Source organism: Venturia canescens, chromosome 5 (assembly GCF_019457755.1).
Source record: "Venturia canescens isolate UGA chromosome 5, ASM1945775v1, whole genome shotgun sequence".
NCBI lineage: Eukaryota > Metazoa > Arthropoda > Insecta > Hymenoptera > Ichneumonidae > Venturia > Venturia canescens.
This window is the reverse complement of record NC_057425.1, coordinates 13,297,713-13,315,713: the sequence shown is the minus strand read 5'-3', so window position 1 is coordinate 13,315,713 and position 18,001 is coordinate 13,297,713. Positions and strand designations below refer to the sequence as shown.

Below are 18,001 nucleotides of genomic sequence, written 5' to 3'. Positions count from 1 at the left end.
GTAGGGGTGGGGATATAAAAAGATGATACACAGGATACACAGCATACACAAGAAATGTTTAATTCCAAGAATGACCGCCAGGAGAACTACAGCAGACTTGTATCTTGTATGGTTGGTATGGTACGCTGGCGTTTGATTTTAACGTTTGGGTATGCCGAAGGTACGCTGGCGGCGCTGGCGTTTGATTTTTATGGAGGTTATTGGGAGAAGGAGAGGTTATTCCCGAATAACTTATCCACAGTTTTTATATTAACAAGAAGAATAATAATTGAACTTTATTTACTGTTTATTTGAATAACGAAGGAAGCTAAAAGATATGTATGAATCTCTCTTTTGCCACACGTGTGGGTAACTTTTTGTGCGCGCCAGAATGTTCTTCAGTTGGCGGCAAAGGTCGTTCTCGTTCTTTTTCTCCGTCTCGCTTTTACGCCGCACTGCGGCGTGGTTGTTGCCTCGACGGTGGCAGGGGTGCCACATTTTGACTTTTGGGTATGCCGAAGAATTTATTATTTGAAAGATGAGTTTATATATATTAGGGGTTGCTAGTTGCTAGTCACCTAACATCACTTGGAATTTTCGAAATTGAATTTCTTTGACGCAGTTTAGCTGATTAAAAAAAGGCTCTGTCAGCCTACGCAGGGCGATGGCAAAAATGGGCTGACATTTTTATTACTTACCAGCAAACGTGTGGAAAAATTTCACTTTCAAAATTTGCAGATATCTCTCTCGTACTCACGGTTGCGATATATATCGACTGATATGCTCTTGAACCGTTTGTGTCGATATTTAAAAAAAAAGTTTTCGATGTCGTGTGAATCGTTGTATATATATCAACGAATCAAAATCGAGAGGATCGACCAACTTATGGCCGTTGTTTTCTCCAACGTTAATCTGAGTTTAAACTCGGTTCATCCTATCTCGAAACTATATGAAAAAAATTGAACTGATAGTTTGAACTGCGTCGGAGAAACCGGCCATTAAAGAAACAAAAAAAAGTTTTGTAATTTTTTTGTACAAGAACCATTATTGCATGTATTTTATTGCATTAAAACTGTATGTAAAAAACATTCATTTCTTATATAATATATTTAGTATACTTATATATTATGGTGTATTCATATATATAAACTCTTTGGAATAATCTCATATACTTAGACAATATGCGGCCGAGTATTTCAGAATGTGACATTTAAATGACGCGCTTGGACATATTTCGATGCATTTAACTATTTTTTGCTCTTTGGTAGCTTGACAAAAATTTCAGTTGTGCCTCGGGATTTGAGTGGCGTAAGCCTCAAACTAAGTAAATACAGAAAAGACTTTTCCCGCTTCACTCAGTTCCAAATTCTATCCAAACTCGCTTCAAAGAGATTCAAAAGACCCCATTTGGGGCTCCAAATCCCGACGACGTCACATCCAACCTCGTCGAGTGAAGAGAAATCCCAAGAAGAGTTTTATTTCGGTCTCACTTTTGTCCACTATGGTTTCAAGTCTCAATTGGAACGTTTTTCTTCTTTTTTCAGGACTCGCTGATCCGCTCGCGCGCGAACAGAGGCGTGAATAAATTGGAACTCTATCGCGTCAAAGGAATTTGATATGAAATCGACCAAAAATTTATTTCGCAACTTCATTTTGCTGTCAAATGGTTACCCACGATTTTTTTGTCGTGTGAACGTATTCGTACGTCGTTTGTTACTTTTAGCAGGTAAAGTATTTTTTTATACTGCATATAAAATACATTTTCGATTACAAAATAAAAATGAGACAGTAAAGTAAAATGTTAATTAAAGATTATTTAATAATTGAGTGTCAGCTTTACGTCAATGTCATTAAAAAAATTTGGAAAGACTTGCGTGCTGCTGCACTGTATATGCACCAAAGTTTAAACTGAAATTGTATTAAAAAATCTGTAACATTTCTCGCATCATGTACAGAGTTAATTCGATAAAATCTCTTTCAAGCATTTCAACGTTTCCTGACTTTCCTCTCTGAACGTTTTTTCAAATATTGTTGGACTCTTTCGGATCCAAGAAAGAGCTGCATGTTTGAGCTCACCGCAGTTAAGCCTGTCAGCAAGGATAACGTATCTCACAACATTTTCTTCACAAAGTTGGACCAGCATGAGATTTTCACAAATAGTTTTCAAAACAGAAACCTCATAGTAATCTGCGAGCATGAGCATTTCCTCAACATTATTTTCTACATCATTCAACGACCCAGTGTACAAAAAATTAAGAAATTTCTCAAAAACCTCCACCTCTGTATCGTTGATTTCAATGTGCTTTTCTTTTTTTTCTCTCATCGCAGTTACAAACATTTTTTCAAAAACTTTACTTTGTGCGGCAAGAATTGCTTTGTGGGCCAATAATTCTTTATCTCCTAACACAAAAGTAATGTCAGACAATGTTTTGCGGTCGAGCAGTGATTTGAAGTTTGCTAAAATATTTGTCGAAGGATTACTGCTGACTGGGCAAGACTTTGCCACAATGCTGGTCGACGTAGTGGTGTCAGTGGTTTTTATGATCGTCACTTGCACCAATATAGTAAGTGTATCATCCTCACTCTCTTTGTCGTTGAACAAATACAATTTATTGTATTTGTCAAATGATTTGTAAAAGTAATAAGAAAAAAAATTTTTCTCAAACGGCGTTGTGTAAACGTATTCTGCAGTTTTCATATTGGTTATAGAAATTTTCACGCACATTGTTAGAATGTCCATGGTATTCGAGAAAGTGATAGTCAAGGGATGACCTTTTGTCGGCTCCAACGAAAGCTTGCACATATATTCATTGGTACCGTCGAGTTTAAATTCTTGGGAATGAACTCCATCTTTATATTTTCCATCGTAAAGCAGAGACCAATCGTGCAATGTCCATTCAAACTCCGTAATGTGTTTGTTGGCCCGACTGTTCGTCTCTTGCCATCGAATCCTTTTAGCCATTGTTCACTTACTTGTGAAAATAGATCTGCAAATATTGAAACAAAAAAATAATTAATGATGCACCAGTATATAGAGTGGAAATTGCATTTGCAATATTTGACGTCTAGGTGCGTCTCTAAATGGCGGAGATGATGAGTTTCTATTTCAGTCTATTTAATATTCTGACGCTTCATATGGGCTCGAACTCGAAAATGTACGAAATGAACTGATAAACGAATCCAGCTGCGTATGTCAAATTATTATGAAATTAAATATAATAAATGATCACTCAAGTGTCAAGTAACGTATGACACAAGTAAAATTACGTAAGATTTCAGATCAGTCAACAGCACTTGGGCTGGCATCAAATTAGATAGAAAATGACTGATTTTGAGGAAAAAAATCTTTGAGGAAAAAAATCTTTGAGGAAAAAAATATAAGTGTTTGAGCTGTCGAACACTTGGTGATGATGCTTTGCATGCAAATTCTCGATAAAATTGTATTCGAACTCTTCGCCGTTATGTGAAACTGCGTGATAAAAATCTCAATATACTCAAATAATCCATTTTATCGAACGTTAATCCCACAATTAAAGTTGATGGGTAGAAACAATATGGAAAACGAGCTTAAAACCTTTCTAATTTGCAACGATGATGTTGAACTGTACATTAATTACTATCTTCGTTTTTAGAGAATCAAGGGAGTGATGTATAATTAAGTTGAATTCGGTGACTATTTACGAATTGAATAAAATTATTAAATGAAAAATTTCGAAAAACTGCAACGAAATTGTTTTTCACGGGAAAAATGAGGCTTTGAAAAATTGTTAACATAGAACTGTAACATAGAATTAACAGAGCATGAACGAAAATTCTGTAAGTCGTACTTCTACGTTTGTCATCGATCGTTGGTTACAAAATAGTATATTACACACCTAGGGCAGGAAAATAAGGAAAGTCTCAGATCACATATGTAATTGTCGGCCGAGGCGAAGCCGAGGCTGACAAACATGTGGTCTGAGGCTTTACTTTTTCCTGCCCGAGGTGTGTATACGATTTTTCTGTCCGACGTAGGCGGAATGCGGCAACTTCGGCCCGGAGGGCAGAAAAAAATATTTCGTTAACAAAAAACGTGATTATACATAAAGAAAAAACTTACTTCGTCTTCAATCGAATACACTTTTATCTCCTTGATTGATTAAATGCAAAATTTATCTCCGCACTATCCGACTCCAATCCACATGAGCTCCTGGATCACTGGACTCTCTCAGGTTCCCTCTGGGCAATTTTCCAATGTGATTAATGCGATATTTCGTTGGTTCCAGATTCAAGTATACGATCCAAATGTTGAAGAATTTCGAACGAACTCAAATTCTTAAATATGATGATCGAACTTTAACTCTGAAGAGTTTGAAGTCAAGTCTCGAGCTGGTTGCTCACACGTGTACTAGCTCGTCCATCAGGAAAACTCGTGCCGGGCCCGTTTCCGTGCTCCAGAAACATCGTCAGTCCCCTCTTCCGCTTTCCCTTTCCTTCCCTTTTTTTAGGGTTTCTTGGTACACCACATGGAGCCACTTGAAAAAGGATGAGTCATAAAATGCACTTTCAAAAACTGGGGAAAACCAGCCACAAAACTCGAGCGACGTTGAATAGAAAAGAATGAGAAAATGAAAATTATACGTACATTTTCGTGAATAGTTAAAATCATGGATAGTAAAGAAATACCATTCACGTTTTTATGAGAAGCTTGGCGTTTCAAGAACAATCATTTTTTTGTTAGAGACAAAGGTAAAATTTTGCATCAGTTTGAAATATCAAATATCAGTCAGAACTGGCCGGGTCTCATAGGCCCCGATGTGCATCAGTAGGCCACATTAAGGTATTCCTTTCACGAATCCGAATATTCTACAAATATATGCATGATTTTAAATGACAGTAAAGTAAAAGTGCATGAGAATAGTTTGACGAAATTTTAGGTCAGGTTACCGAACATTTAATAAAGAATTTAATAAAGAATCGTAAAATTGATATGGGAGCTTATGGAGATTCCATCATCAACACATTTCTATTTAATAATTCATGTACTAAATAATTCTAAATTCCTGATACAAACTGTTTCACAGATAAAAAAAAAATGTTGCAATTTGAAATTTGCAAATTGCTTTCTCAAGATGGTCAAGATGCACGATGCTCAAAGCTTACTCTATGAGGTGCTATATTTTTCATTTTGGCTTCCTCATAAAGGAAGCTTTGAGCTTCATGCATCTTGACCATCTTGAGGAAGCAATTTGCAGCATTTTTTTTGTATACAACGAAATTTACGAACTTTAATTTATCTCTTTGTTTAAATCCATAAAAAAAAACTGAATAACGAGCCATCAGAAAAAACAGTTTGTAACTTTCAATTTTCATCGTTTTTCTATTTACACTGAAATTAAATAATTCCGACAACATTGCTGCAAAGTATAGAGGAAGTACAGAATTATACACAATATCTTACAAAATTTCCAAAAATTAAAGCGGTTAGACGATTTTTTTAAAAACTCATATTTTCGTAAAATTCAAAAAATCATAAAATTTAAACCGCTCAACCGATATTCCCCAAATTCAATACCAACCTTCCTATTATAATAGTCTATTTATGAAAAAAAATTATTAATAAATCTTACAATTTTCGAAAGTTAGAGCGCCGACACCCTTTTTATGAAAATTTCAAAATGTTGTAGGATTCGTAATTTTTTATCTCTATCTCAAACCGTTTCCGAGTTATAAGCATTTTAATTTTGCAGTGCCATAACACACACACACACACACACACACACACACACACACACACACACACACACACACACACACACACACACACACACACACACACACACACACACACACACACACACACACACACACACACACACACACACACACACCCGGACATTTTTTTTAAATATGATTTTTCGATGTTTTGGGACATTTTGAGCACATTGACATTGAAAAAAAAAATTTTCATCATTACATAGCTTCCTCTATAAAGAAGCAAAATCTAAGGAATCCATAGCGACGATAAAAATAAAGGGTTACCGTATCTTTAAAAGAGATATTAACGATAGAAATTGGAAAAATGGCAGAAGAAGAAGCTTTTCTCATATAACCGCGCGACTCCTCAGAGATTAAGGAATCAATCCAAATTTCGAGTGCCCTAATTTGTGCCACCAAAAAACATGGTAATGCGAAAGGGAATACCTTAAGTGTATAATTCTATGTATGCAGATTCGGTGCAGATTCGAAACTGTTGTTTTTTAATAAATTCTATTTTATTTTTGACGATGCCACTGGGCGTACAAATTATTGTGTATTACTTGAAATATATTTTCAACATGAACATTTTTTTGCCGAGTGCATCGTATATCGTTAATGAATCGAGGAATTGAAAATATTTCGTAACCATTATTATAACACTTCACACTTTAGGTTGCATATTTTCTTATAAGCTATGCCTAAAATTGTAATTAACAAACGATAAAACATGGAATAAGAAGTCATTATTGGATTATCAATTCCTCAACTAAGTAATTATTTGGGCACTTGTATCATTTTCATTTTGCTATTGCTGATTGGACGCAATGAACCCACCTCTTGTGGTTAAATTTTCAAATGTTTGATCAAATTGATCAAATGCGTCAAATCACTAGCTTGAGTCTAAATGAAAAACTTGTTCAAACCTAATACACGTTCTCGTAGCTTCAAGTCGTCACTGGACCGAAAAAAAGTTATTAGATCGAAGAAAAACGTTCTAGCTTGAAATTTAGATCACGAAGCAACAAAATATGCAACAATAAATTTAAAACACATTCCTACTTGAACTGAGAACAGTGCAGCGGTCAAATTTCGATTATTTTACTTACTGGATCTCGAAAAATACTTTATCACATTCATCCACTGTTTCCATCACGTAACAAAATTCGATTTTTATTTCTACATCGCATTGGCCACAAGTGCCATTCAATCAATGCTATTTTTTTCTTATTCAATTTATTTTTTTTTTTTTTCAGTATCGAAACTAGTTACTTGTTTCAACGAAATATGGTGCTTGGAACAGACATCCCACTTGGCCGAGATAAATAGAAACTGTATAGGTTAACAGTGCTATTTACAATTCAAATCTAAATTTACATATCAAAAGTTACTTTAGGTAGAATATTTTCAGCTGTAATTTCACAGACCATTTGACAATAAATGGCAGTTTCCTCATTTGGAGAATCGAATAACAATAGAGTATTACACCTTTTTTTGAAAACTGTTTTAAAATAATCCTGAGATCGTAATAAACCAGTAGAATTTTTATTTCAATTTTATAAGACCAGAAACTCTCTTGAAAACTATTTTTTATTTATGATTTTCAATTTTCGCGCGGACACGCTAGCCGCTATGTTGTTTCGGTTTGTGACATCACTCCGTTAGTAAACAATACAATTGTGAAAGACCAAATAATAAGATTTGTAAAAATAATGAGTTATAGCGGTATATCATTGGTGTCTCGTATCTGAATGCATTAATACAAGTGTAAACATGCCACAAAAATTGTGGATTCATCGCCACCATCACCATATTTATCATTGGGATGGGGATCAAATGTTGGAATGACTAAAATTTCGAACAGCTGAAATCTTGAGTTTATAATCTTCGAATGATAATATGGAGACAGATAGATTCGACTACAGCTTTGAATGCTGAAAATAAATAAAGCAGAAACTGCAAGGTTCGAAGCATGTTTACATCGAAAATAGAATGTAATAATCGCCCATAGGACGATGACTAAAATATCGATTTTTCGAAAATTCGACTATCACTCTGTCGATTCATAAATTACTATAGTCAGTGATACTGTGAAAATTCACAATTTTGAAAATATAATAATGAAAGACCAAATATTACTGAGGTTGAAATACTGAAACACCAAAAAGTCGAACAGTTGAAATAGCGAAACGTTAGAAAGTCGATCGATCAAAATACAGAAATGCAGTGGAGCTCCTAATATACGCGTCTCACTCACTCACTCACTTACTCAGACCGGTGATCTCCAATTTTAAACATCGTCATTTTGACTTTCGCCTTTTCGAGCTATCGCTATTCTGCATATCTAAGTTTTATAGGCTCGAAAAATTCACTTTCGATTTTTTGCTACTCTATATTCTGGTCTGTCTGTAAAAAAATTACTCTCCATTTTAAATTCGAAAATATGAACTTTTGACATTCAGATGGTCTGTTAAAATTGCATTTGATGAAAACTATTGAAATATATATTTTCGGGTAAATACGAATTCAAAGAAGGAATTTTTGATTAAACACGCAATCTGCTGAATAGTCCATCGGGAATAAGAATTTCGAATTACTTATTTTTCTCCAAACTGATATTATAACTTTAAAAATTTCGAAATATCGACCGTTCTACAATTCAGTTATTCGACATATTGAACCCCACCCTTATCATTGGTAGATTTGTACTTTCTGCTTTCACAAAACCTTTTTCCATAATGCGATTTTAATCACATGAATGATAAAAGTCCACAAACGTGCATAATAACTTGTCAAATTTCAAAATAACACAGAGCGCACAATAAGAATCTAGATTGTTTACTATCGGAGTGATGTGTCACGTTGGAATCCAATGTGGCGAATGGCGTTTTAGACATTTGAAAAACAGATGAAAAAAGACGATTTTAAAAATTGAATTATAAAATTTACATTGCATTTTTATGAATAAATATTGACGTTTCTCGTTTACTTTTTACGAAATCTATCATAATCATGCATTTTTATATATTTTTTTACATAGTGTAAAATACCCTATTGATGTCACTGCGGTTTTCCTTATTCGATTTTGAAATCTATAACTAAAGCGACTCAAACGCGCAATATACGCGCGATGATTTCATGCTTTACATTATTTTTAAAAACAAAAGGAACCTCAACATTGCTCGAATTGTTAGACGAATAAAAAAAAATATGCATAAATAATTATTCTTTGGCAATTACTACCCAAGTTTCAATAAAACTTGAATTTGAAATTGCGAATAAATCGAAATTGCGAAAAAACGATCGATGACAATGAATAGTTAATCCACGTGTCACAATTTTTTTCATTAAGGTAGATCCTGCTCGAAGAATCGTATTTTATGGGTGTCTAAATTGCATCAATTTTTATCTTTAAAGATACCATCGCTCTAAATTAATGTCAGAATTATTAACTCGAAATTGTAAATAAATTTTTTCCACTTTTTTTTTAGCGAATGAAATTACAAGCCATTCTAAAATCTAGAGTCGCGGCAGCGACTCTGAGACAAGTATATTTATATATATGATATGACGAGTTGCTGCCAGAGATCTAGAGTTGCGGCAGCGACTCTGAGACAAGTACATTTATATATATGCTGCCAGAGACTCTTTACCGGAGCGATAGCGTTTCCAATTGTTTTCGAAAATCTAGAGTCGCGGCAGCGACTCTGAGACAAGTACATTTATATATATGCTGCCAGAGACTCTTTACCGGAGCGATAGCGTTTCCAATTGTTTTCGAAAATTTTCAAAATTTGTTTCTTCAATAATTAATTAATTATAGCATTCCGGAGAAGATTTTAAGTTGACATATTTTTTATTTTTTTTTCTCTTTCGATTGCGACCTCTTCGAATTCTGTAGCTTAACGCGTTGAAGAGATATTAATTATTTATTTTTTAATTGCATCAAAAAATGGTCTCGGATTTTCGCACACATTTTTGATGTTTATTTGTTTTATTTAGTGACAAATCTGGTGCCATAATACATTTTATATACCTATATATTTTCATGACGTATAACGTATGGTGTGTTGTTTATGCTGATAGATGATGAGGTTATAAAAGATCGCGAATTTGACAGTTCGCCGATATCTCGGTCTGTAGTACACGTATATAACTATATATTTTCGTTATGATATGACGTATGGTATGTTATAAATGCTAACTAGATAAGGTTATAAAGATCGCGAATCTGATAGTTCACCGACACTGTTCCAATTTTTCCGGTTCCGTAGAAAATAGATAAATGCAGGACAATGTTTTGGTAAAAGTGGTGAGAAAAAAGTGAAGAAGAAAAAAAGAGAAATAAAGGCCGAGGAATCCAACAGTGTTATATGTAATGGAGACAAATCGAAAATTGTCAACAACAAGATTTTCCAAACGTATTGAGGCCCACAGTAAAATCGTGACCACAAACGCAAAAAAATTCCATGTTTTATAAACGAAAAACTTCAACCCCCGTGGTCGAGGGTTAAGCATTGTTTTAAAAATATGAAAAAATTGCAGCATTATTTTTTTGTATTTCTAACCGATTTATGTTCAATAAAACGATTTTTATTTTCAAAAAAACAGATTAGGCTTAAGGGGGTCACCCCCCGTGCGGGCCGCAATTTTTGGGGTTTTTCTCCGATTTTTTGCGGCAAGGATAAAAAATATAGACTTTTGAAATTTGAAGGGTTTATTCAATGGTATTCAACTCTATGGTAGAATTTTTTAACTCTGATATTTCGGGTTTATTCGATGTAAAACTACTTCAAAGGAAACCATCTGCATGGTCTCCACGATTCCGGAGGTTCCGTTTATCTGCGATCAAAAAACCAAGGAACGTTTTGATTTGTAAAGCAGTGGCTATCGCCTGAACTAAAATCATACAGAAATATCAAAATTGAAGGGTTATTGAGCAATGCAACATTTTGGAAAATTTAAATCAGGTGTTTCAAAACGGAGAAATCCTTCAATTTTCCATATTTCTGTATGATTTTAATTCAGGTGATAACCACTGCTTTACAAATCAAAACGCTTCTTGATTTTTTCATCTCAGATAAACCGATCCCCTGGAATCGTGGATACTATGAAGAAACATGTGGGTTCCTGTGGAATAGCATTACACCGAATCTACCAGAGATATCAGGGTTAAAAAATTCTACCATAGAGTTGAAATACCATTAAATAAACCCTTCAAATTTCAACAGTCTATATTTTTTTCCTTGCCGCAAAAAAATCGCGAAAAAACCCCACAAAATCCGGCTGTCACACGGAGTGACCCTCTTATGTTGGATTTCATTATTCCAATCCATCAATATCGCGTTATCTGAAAAAAGATTCAAGTGCCTTAGTTAGTCGTTGAAATCCTGTCGTTATTTTACGACTTAACCTCAACATTTAAATTTATAATTCGTTACAATTTTTCGAATTTTCAAATAAATTAGCCGTAATTTGATTAAAAAATTTTTGTTCCTTTTTTTCGATATCTCTTTCGATGAGGCAGGGAATAATTTTAATTAAAATTTTTTTCAATAAATGTCGTTTCGCAAGTACACTCTGATGGGAGATAATCATTACCTAACATGAAGATTTCGGTTTTCCCATATCCTGTAAAAAATTTTCAAGTTCACAGTGCACAAAAAGTAGGCAAATCAAATCATCATAAGTCACAGCACGATTGCTGTTGAAAAATTGGAGACAAGTACATTTATGTTTTATGTCACCTGGACAGTAGTCTCAGTGAAACCCTATGTGACACTCATGTAGTTCAAAACACAAATGCAGGTTGATTCAAATAGAACGTGAGAAATTCATTTCTACGGGAAGCATCCGGAATTAGAGAAAGTTCTAGTGAATCAAAAAGTTACCAAAAAATCGCATCAAAGGTAAAAGTCATTTGTTACTCTATGGTGGTAGAGACTTAGAAGAAAATTGATTCTCCTCAGACTTTCAGGATCCCTTGGTATTCACAATATTCGACGTCAATTTCGTGTCGGTACAAATTATGTTTAAATATGTGCTAAAAGTACTTGTCCGGCCCATTTTATTAATCCCTGGCTAAAAATACTATAGTTTTTTATGTAAAAAATCGCATTAGAGAGCGCAAAGGGAAATGGATCAAGATAAAAGTGTTAATAAAAAGATAGAAGGCTATGACAGGAATGGGCCAATAAGCCAAGAAGAAACAGAATGCCGAAATAAGCAAATGTGGGTTATACGAGTGCTCATTACCAATTTCGTTCAATCTTTAACCTAACATATTTTTGTTACTTGCAAGACAATTGTCTCGAATTTTCTCCCAAACCTTCAGTATATACTTCATTGTTATTGTGTACGTTTTTCATAAACTTCGTAAGAAGCCTTCATTCGTTATATGGAAAGATGAACGATTTTTTACGCATAGGCCCTGTAACCCTGCGTATTTTTCTTCATATTTAAGCACGTTTATCCCAATAACCAATAAGACGAACCCTTTAAAATTTGATACGTGTGTCAGTCGACTATCCATTCACATTCTGTGCAAATTTCAAGACTTTCTTAAGAAAATCGTTTCGTGTATGAATTACCTTAAGCAATAGACACAAGAAACATATTTTTAATGTACGAAGGTCAAGTCTTGGTGCTCATTTTGGTTCATTATTAATGATAATTTTCAAAGTAGGCTCGTCCAAATTCTTATCTATACAGTCGGTTGAGGTAAACTCTATGATGATTGGGTATTCAATAATTCATTTGCTTCAATTCATTATTAAAATATAAATATACACACACGAACTTTTTTATCACTGAGACTATGGCAGGTGATTACGTTCTTTAAACAGCTGGAGAGCACATGTTGTTCAAAGGATTCCTCCCCTACCCTCAATTTTTCAGAATCTAGCTGGATGTAAAATTTGGCATTTATAATGCCGCTGAACTTCGACTCAGAAATCAATCTGAACAATCACCGCAAAGCAATTCTCAGGCAACTATCACCGTGAGTATTCATTTTCGTGCTTTTTACCTAATCTCTGTGCCAAAAATCCGTTTAAAAAGTCCATCTAATAAAAAAAATCGATTTGTCATTTGAAAACTTTTTCAATTTTTTGTGAATTTTCGTTTAAATTGTTTATTAACATTTTAAGGTCGACTGTAGAAGTCCTGCAGTAGACCTCTAACTTATTCATGGGTATAAAATATTTGACGTTTTTCTATTTTGTTAAAATGTATTCCGAGTTAGATGATTACAATTTTCCTAGCGGGTTCGAATTCAGCGACTCGAAATTTGTCGAAATATGTTATTTGCATACTTGTATTAAGGAAGTTGAGGCTGTACAGTCATTTTTTTTACCCAAAAGTGATGACCTGTACCTTTCAAAAGTTAGGCCAGTTTACAGTTTGGCAATGTTGCATACACTTTAAAGAAAAGTTGGGGAAAAAAAGACGAAAAACTGGTGAAAGCTCAGTTGAAAACAGCATCAAAAAACTGCACGGAAAACAGATTATTATTAATATAATCTCAGCAAATCTCCTAATAAATTTGAAAAAAATTGACATTATTCGGCAAGCCTTGCTCATGTTGTCCAAAAAATTTCATATTTTTAGCATCATTTTTAACGGAGATATCACTGAATGTGTCTTGACTTCCATAAGATTACATGTTATTTGGCCCAAATTGTTATTGATTTTTCTCAGCAACGACGTTCCTAAACTGTCTGAAAAATTAACTGATTTTTTTTTACACTTCACTTTATAAGATGCAATCGGTTTAAAAGCGGTGACATCATTTTCATTCTAATGCCTCAACTTCCTTAAGCGAAAATCGAACCCGTATAAATCTAGTACATAAAAAAACTCGTTTTTTGTATTTTTTCGAAAGTCTTCTATACAACACTTTAGTTACATTACAATATTCGCCAAATGCGGATTATCGCACGTTCGTTTTTAAGCTAATTGACGTATATGAGTAGAGTCTAATGACTGAGTAAGACTTTTTTATAATTTAAAGTGAATTTAATTTGTTTTAGGAATAAAATCATGTCGAAATCCACTTTATTCGTTTTGGCTTGCTGCCTCTTTGTGGCCGTCGTCCTAGGAGTTGACAACTCTAATATCAACCGTTCACCATTGGTACATATCCGATCCTCAAAGAATTCGTTTGTTGTAATTTCGTAGACATCGTTAAAAATGGTTTAATCTTTTGTTCCAGCCGACACCCGCCCCAGTTGCTGTAACACCGATCCAAGTTTGTAGTTCGAGGGGATACAACACGGCTTGCGCAGTAACATAATTCAACTGATAGTCGACATTCAAAATTTCTTGACTAGGCCTCAATTTATTTACGTTCCAAATGAATTTTTGCAGCAATATATACCTCGTGTCTTCTGCGCAAACTTGAAATGTCGCAAGGCTGATGGTACTTTTGTCCGTACCGGTAAAGCTCCAGATGACATGTGGTGTGCTAACAATAAAGTAAGTATCGTTTTCGAACCTCTTTCAGCTTTCAGTTATCGTTCAAAATTTTTTGTTCAATTATAAAACGTTGATTTTTGCTGTTGTAGGTTTGCAGAAATGGCGATTGTGTGCCAAGCTCTCGTATTCCAGCCCCAGAACCGTTCGACCTGCCAGTATGTTAGTAAATCAGCATAAACTTTTCTGAGCAATCAAAACAAATGTTTATTTTGATTGCTGGTGGAACGATAAATACGAATCAAGCTTTTATCAATTTTATTATTTTGTTTGTCAACACGAATATATGTTGCTACGCACATTAATAAAAACTTGAGCCCATCATATCTGGCTATTTGTGTGAATCTCTTGATTTTTATTTTTCAAACTTCACGTTTCCTAATCCCATTAAAGCCACACAAATTTTTCAAGCGAGTCACTCAACCAGAATGTTCAATCATATTTGACGGACAAAAATATTTCAAACTTGCACAAAAGTGATCAACGATGTTAGTTTGAAATTTTTTTGTTTTCAACTCAACCATGCAGTCAATTATTTTTTATTTTATGCTGTGCGATATGAGTTTGATATAAAGAAAAAATTTTTGTAGTCACATGAAATGATTCTCCGTTACAACTTTAAATGAGATTTTACTTATTTGGGACACATAGTATTTGTCGGCTTAACTCAAATGAACTTGAAAAATAAGCTTTCATTTCAATACGTCGTAAAATTATATTGTATACTTAAAACTAAATACAGCCAAAGTCTGATTGAAATGGATACAATACTTCTTTTTATCGAATCTTCAGTTAGATTCAGCGATATGGAAAAGAAAACGCTACATCTCTGGACAAAGATCACAAGTGTTGAAAAAAAAATCAAGAAAATGAAATTAATGTCAATTTTCAAGGAAAGCAGAAAGAAAAGCATATCGCGTACGTTTCGAGTTTAATATATTGACCGGTAGAAACTAAAAATAACGTATGAAAAAATAAAAATTGGCTCGTATCAAGATGGTGCTTGTCAGAAAATCAAAACAGTCGGTGAAGCCTTGATAACAAAGGTCGATGTAACAAGTCTTTCATTGTCGGGATTATTAAAATCTGAAAAATTGTTTTGTCATTTTTCTTAACGGATTTTACTTTTTTACCAAATTTTTTGACAAAATCTGTTTCAGACGTGACAACGTTTCATGATTTTCTTCAAGCACTGTTTCAAGAATTGTTCGATTATTTCTAATCATCTCGAGAGCTTTGTTCTTCAGTGCACTGCAGCACAGTTCACTTGCGAGTATAACATATTGTACAGAGTTTTTCTCACAAAGGTTTGCCAACATAAGATTTTCACAAGTGGTTTTCAAATGATCAACCTCATAATAATCTGCCAAAACGATCATTTTTTCAACCATCTTCTCTAAATCGGTCAATTCTCCGGTGTACAAATAGCTGAGAAATTTCACAAATACTTCTGCATCTGTATCGATGACTTTGACGTCCTTCTTTTTTTGTTCCTTCATACCCGTTTCAAACATTCTCTCAAATACTTTACTCTGAGCTGCAAGAATTGTTTTGTGAGCAGAGTATTTTTTATCTCCCAGCACCAAAGTCGTGTCAGAGAGTGATTTGCTATTCAATAGTGCCTTAAAATTCGCCAAAATATGTGTTGAAGGTTCAACGCTGTTTTTAAAAAGTTGTTTGTTCGTATCCCCTTTTTTATTGGTTGATATGGTGATAATGTCCACTGGTGTTACGATTGATATCTTTAGGGACACAATGAAAGTATCGTTCTCATCTCCATGAGTCGCTGCCATCCTGTATGACGTCTGGGTGAAGCCTTCGCACCTCAAGTATATAGGGAAGGAGTTTTTTGTGAATGGCGCAGAGTAATTATTCTTGTATGGGTGAGCTCGACTCACATGGCAATTCACCCTCATGGCTAGAATATTCTCAGTACATGAAAAAGTCATGGTTAAATAAGGCTCCTTCGAATTAATCAAAAGCGTGCAGGTGCATCCATTTGTACCGTTGACTTTAAAGGCACCAGATTCAACTCCTTTACTATATTTTGCACCATAAAGCAAAGACCAATCGTGCAATATCCATTCGAATTCCGTAACATGTTTTTCAGCGCCAATTCTTTCTTGCCATTGAACATTATCTGCCATTTCCACAAGAATATACCTGCAACAGAGTAATGCAAATGGAATTTAGTCGCAGCAATAATTATTTACTAAAGTTTTCTACTCATGCGATCTTTATTAATAATGAAATTAAGGTAGTCCATCAGTTGCGTGAATGGCGGGAGAGGGGGTAGCTGAAAAGGCTGAAAAGCAAGTAACACAGGGTTCTCGTTTCTCGTGAAGGCCTGACTATTTGAGAAAACCGTGTGCCTATTTTCCAGTTACCGGCCCCCACTCAACGGCTTGAGGGGACCGTCGTGCCCCCCCCCCCCCCCCACTATTAATTGTACGGTCGGTAAAAATCGTGTTATACAGTTTTTATTTCAATTTATTCTGAGTATAGCTTGATATTAAAAAAAAATAGTTTACACTATTCTCACTTTACGAGATGTGTAACTTTATTTTTCTCGAAGTATCAAAGATTTTTGAGTAAGGGCGGGTTGTTCCAACTTCTAGGTAAGCCTATCTGACAGTTAAAGGTCTACAAGTCAATGCTTTTACCCGCCAGATAAGCTACCTAGAAGTTGGAACAACCCGCCCTAAACCGTGTAAAACTACTTTTTATCAGCTATCTCTCTCGCACTCACGCAACTACATTGGATCGCCTTAAAAAGTAAATACGTGTTTTCGATATTTTTTTTATGGAATTACGTGAATAAGCAATTTATATATGTGCTTGGATAAAAAGCCTATTCTCTCCTTAAAAATTCATTGAGTTTTGACTTTAAATTCCCGTTCGGTACCTTTTGGGTTGCGACTTTGCTTCGTCTATTTTATACACACATAAGAATAGAATAAAGAAAATGCACAGAAATGTTTATGTATATAAATTCATACGTAAATTTAGAAGAACGCCAAATTGCCGATTTATATTTATATTTGCCATAGCATTTGATGTACGAGGCAAAACATTTCTAGTCAGTAAGGGAAAAGATATAGGTTTAAATGTAAAAGTGTGATACACACACAATAGATCAAACTCGACTGAATTATTGTTAATGTCATTCAACCAAGTTGATTAGTTGCAGAAATCTAATGTTATAGTATAACAAAAAATATACTAATAATGCACACACAAAATACACATATAATACAATCCATGCAACCGTTACATATAATGTATTATATTTTTTTTCATAGTCTCTGAGTAAAAAAATCTGTATATATAGGCTCACAAGTATTTAAGAACGAAGTAAAAATTGTGCGTGAAAAGACTCACCCAACTCGAAGTTGCTTTTGTAGTGGATCGTTGTATTTTTTTTGTTATATTGCGTCAGTTTTTAAACGCGGAAATATCTTAGTATTCTGATTGCCGCAAGACAAATGACATTTAGGCTGGACGATTGCTTTCAAGCTGAATGCAGATGAAATTCAATCCTTGATAAGGGAACGGAATTTTCGGATGTAAACAAAGGCATCAGTGTTAGAGAATTACAGAAGAGATATGTAGAAAAAAGCGGGAGTCCTGACAAGACGCAATAAGAGGTACTGCGTGCACGATTCGCCGCTAGAGTGCGCCAATTCTCTTTTCAGAGAAAGGCATGGTGACAATCCACTGGAAAAAAAATAAGTTCGCTACCAGGCACTAATTTATCGAAGTTCTTAGGTTGGTAGCACTGCGTAGATAAAATAGCATCGTTATCCCTCAGCAG

At 34.5% G+C, this 18,001-nt stretch overlaps 3 protein-coding genes across 4 annotated transcripts; 1 reads left to right on the top strand and 2 right to left on the bottom strand.

Moving 5' to 3' along the window:
• Positions 1-89: 89 nt before the first annotated feature.
• Positions 90-14,511, top strand: LOC122411706 (uncharacterized). Of its 2 annotated transcripts, XM_043420713.1 has the most exons (7): positions 90-489; positions 1,524-1,705; positions 12,613-12,715; positions 13,746-13,848; positions 13,928-13,999; positions 14,083-14,190; positions 14,280-14,511. In XM_043420713.1, exons 3-7 carry the CDS (start codon positions 12,645-12,647, stop codon positions 14,352-14,354), a joined length of 429 nt encoding a protein of 142 aa, XP_043276648.1. In that variant the 5' UTR covers positions 90-489; positions 1,524-1,705; positions 12,613-12,644; the 3' UTR covers positions 14,355-14,511. The 2 variants fall into 2 exon arrangements, with proteins under 2 accessions (XP_043276648.1, XP_043276649.1); XM_043420714.1 differs by lacking the exons at positions 90-489; positions 1,524-1,705; positions 12,613-12,715 and adding an exon at positions 13,446-13,654.
• LOC122411704 (speckle-type POZ protein-like) lies at positions 1,699-2,960 on the bottom strand. Its single transcript, XM_043420711.1, has one exon. The coding sequence runs from the start codon at positions 2,939-2,941 to the stop codon at positions 1,937-1,939; it is 1,005 nt and encodes a 334-aa protein (XP_043276646.1). The 5' UTR covers positions 2,942-2,960; the 3' UTR covers positions 1,699-1,936.
• LOC122411703 (BTB and MATH domain-containing protein 43-like) lies at positions 11,012-17,785 on the bottom strand. Its single transcript, XM_043420710.1, has 3 exons — positions 17,569-17,785; positions 14,093-16,350; positions 11,012-11,065 (listed from the first exon to the last, which is right to left on the bottom strand). Exon 2 carries the CDS (start codon positions 16,332-16,334, stop codon positions 15,309-15,311), a length of 1,026 nt encoding a protein of 341 aa, XP_043276645.1. The 5' UTR covers positions 16,335-16,350; positions 17,569-17,785; the 3' UTR covers positions 11,012-11,065; positions 14,093-15,308.
• Positions 17,786-18,001: the final 216 nt, after the last annotated feature.

Bases quoted from the DNA above. Each gene is read 5' to 3' on its own strand.
- LOC122411704 (XM_043420711.1), bottom strand. From the start codon at position 2,941: ATGGCTAAAAGGATTCGATGGCAAGAGACGAACAGTCGGGCCAACAAA.
- LOC122411706 (XM_043420713.1), top strand. From the start codon at position 12,645: ATGCCGCTGAACTTCGACTCAGAAATCAATCTGAACAATCACCGCAAA. The intron at 13,849-13,927 runs GTACATATCCGA...CTTTTGTTCCAG, and splicing joins ATATCAACCGTTCACCATTG to CCGACACCCGCCCCAGTTGC. The intron at 14,191-14,279 runs GTAAGTATCGTT...TTGCTGTTGTAG, and splicing joins TGTGGTGTGCTAACAATAAA to GTTTGCAGAAATGGCGATTG.
- LOC122411703 (XM_043420710.1), bottom strand. From the start codon at position 16,334: ATGGCAGATAATGTTCAATGGCAAGAAAGAATTGGCGCTGAAAAACAT.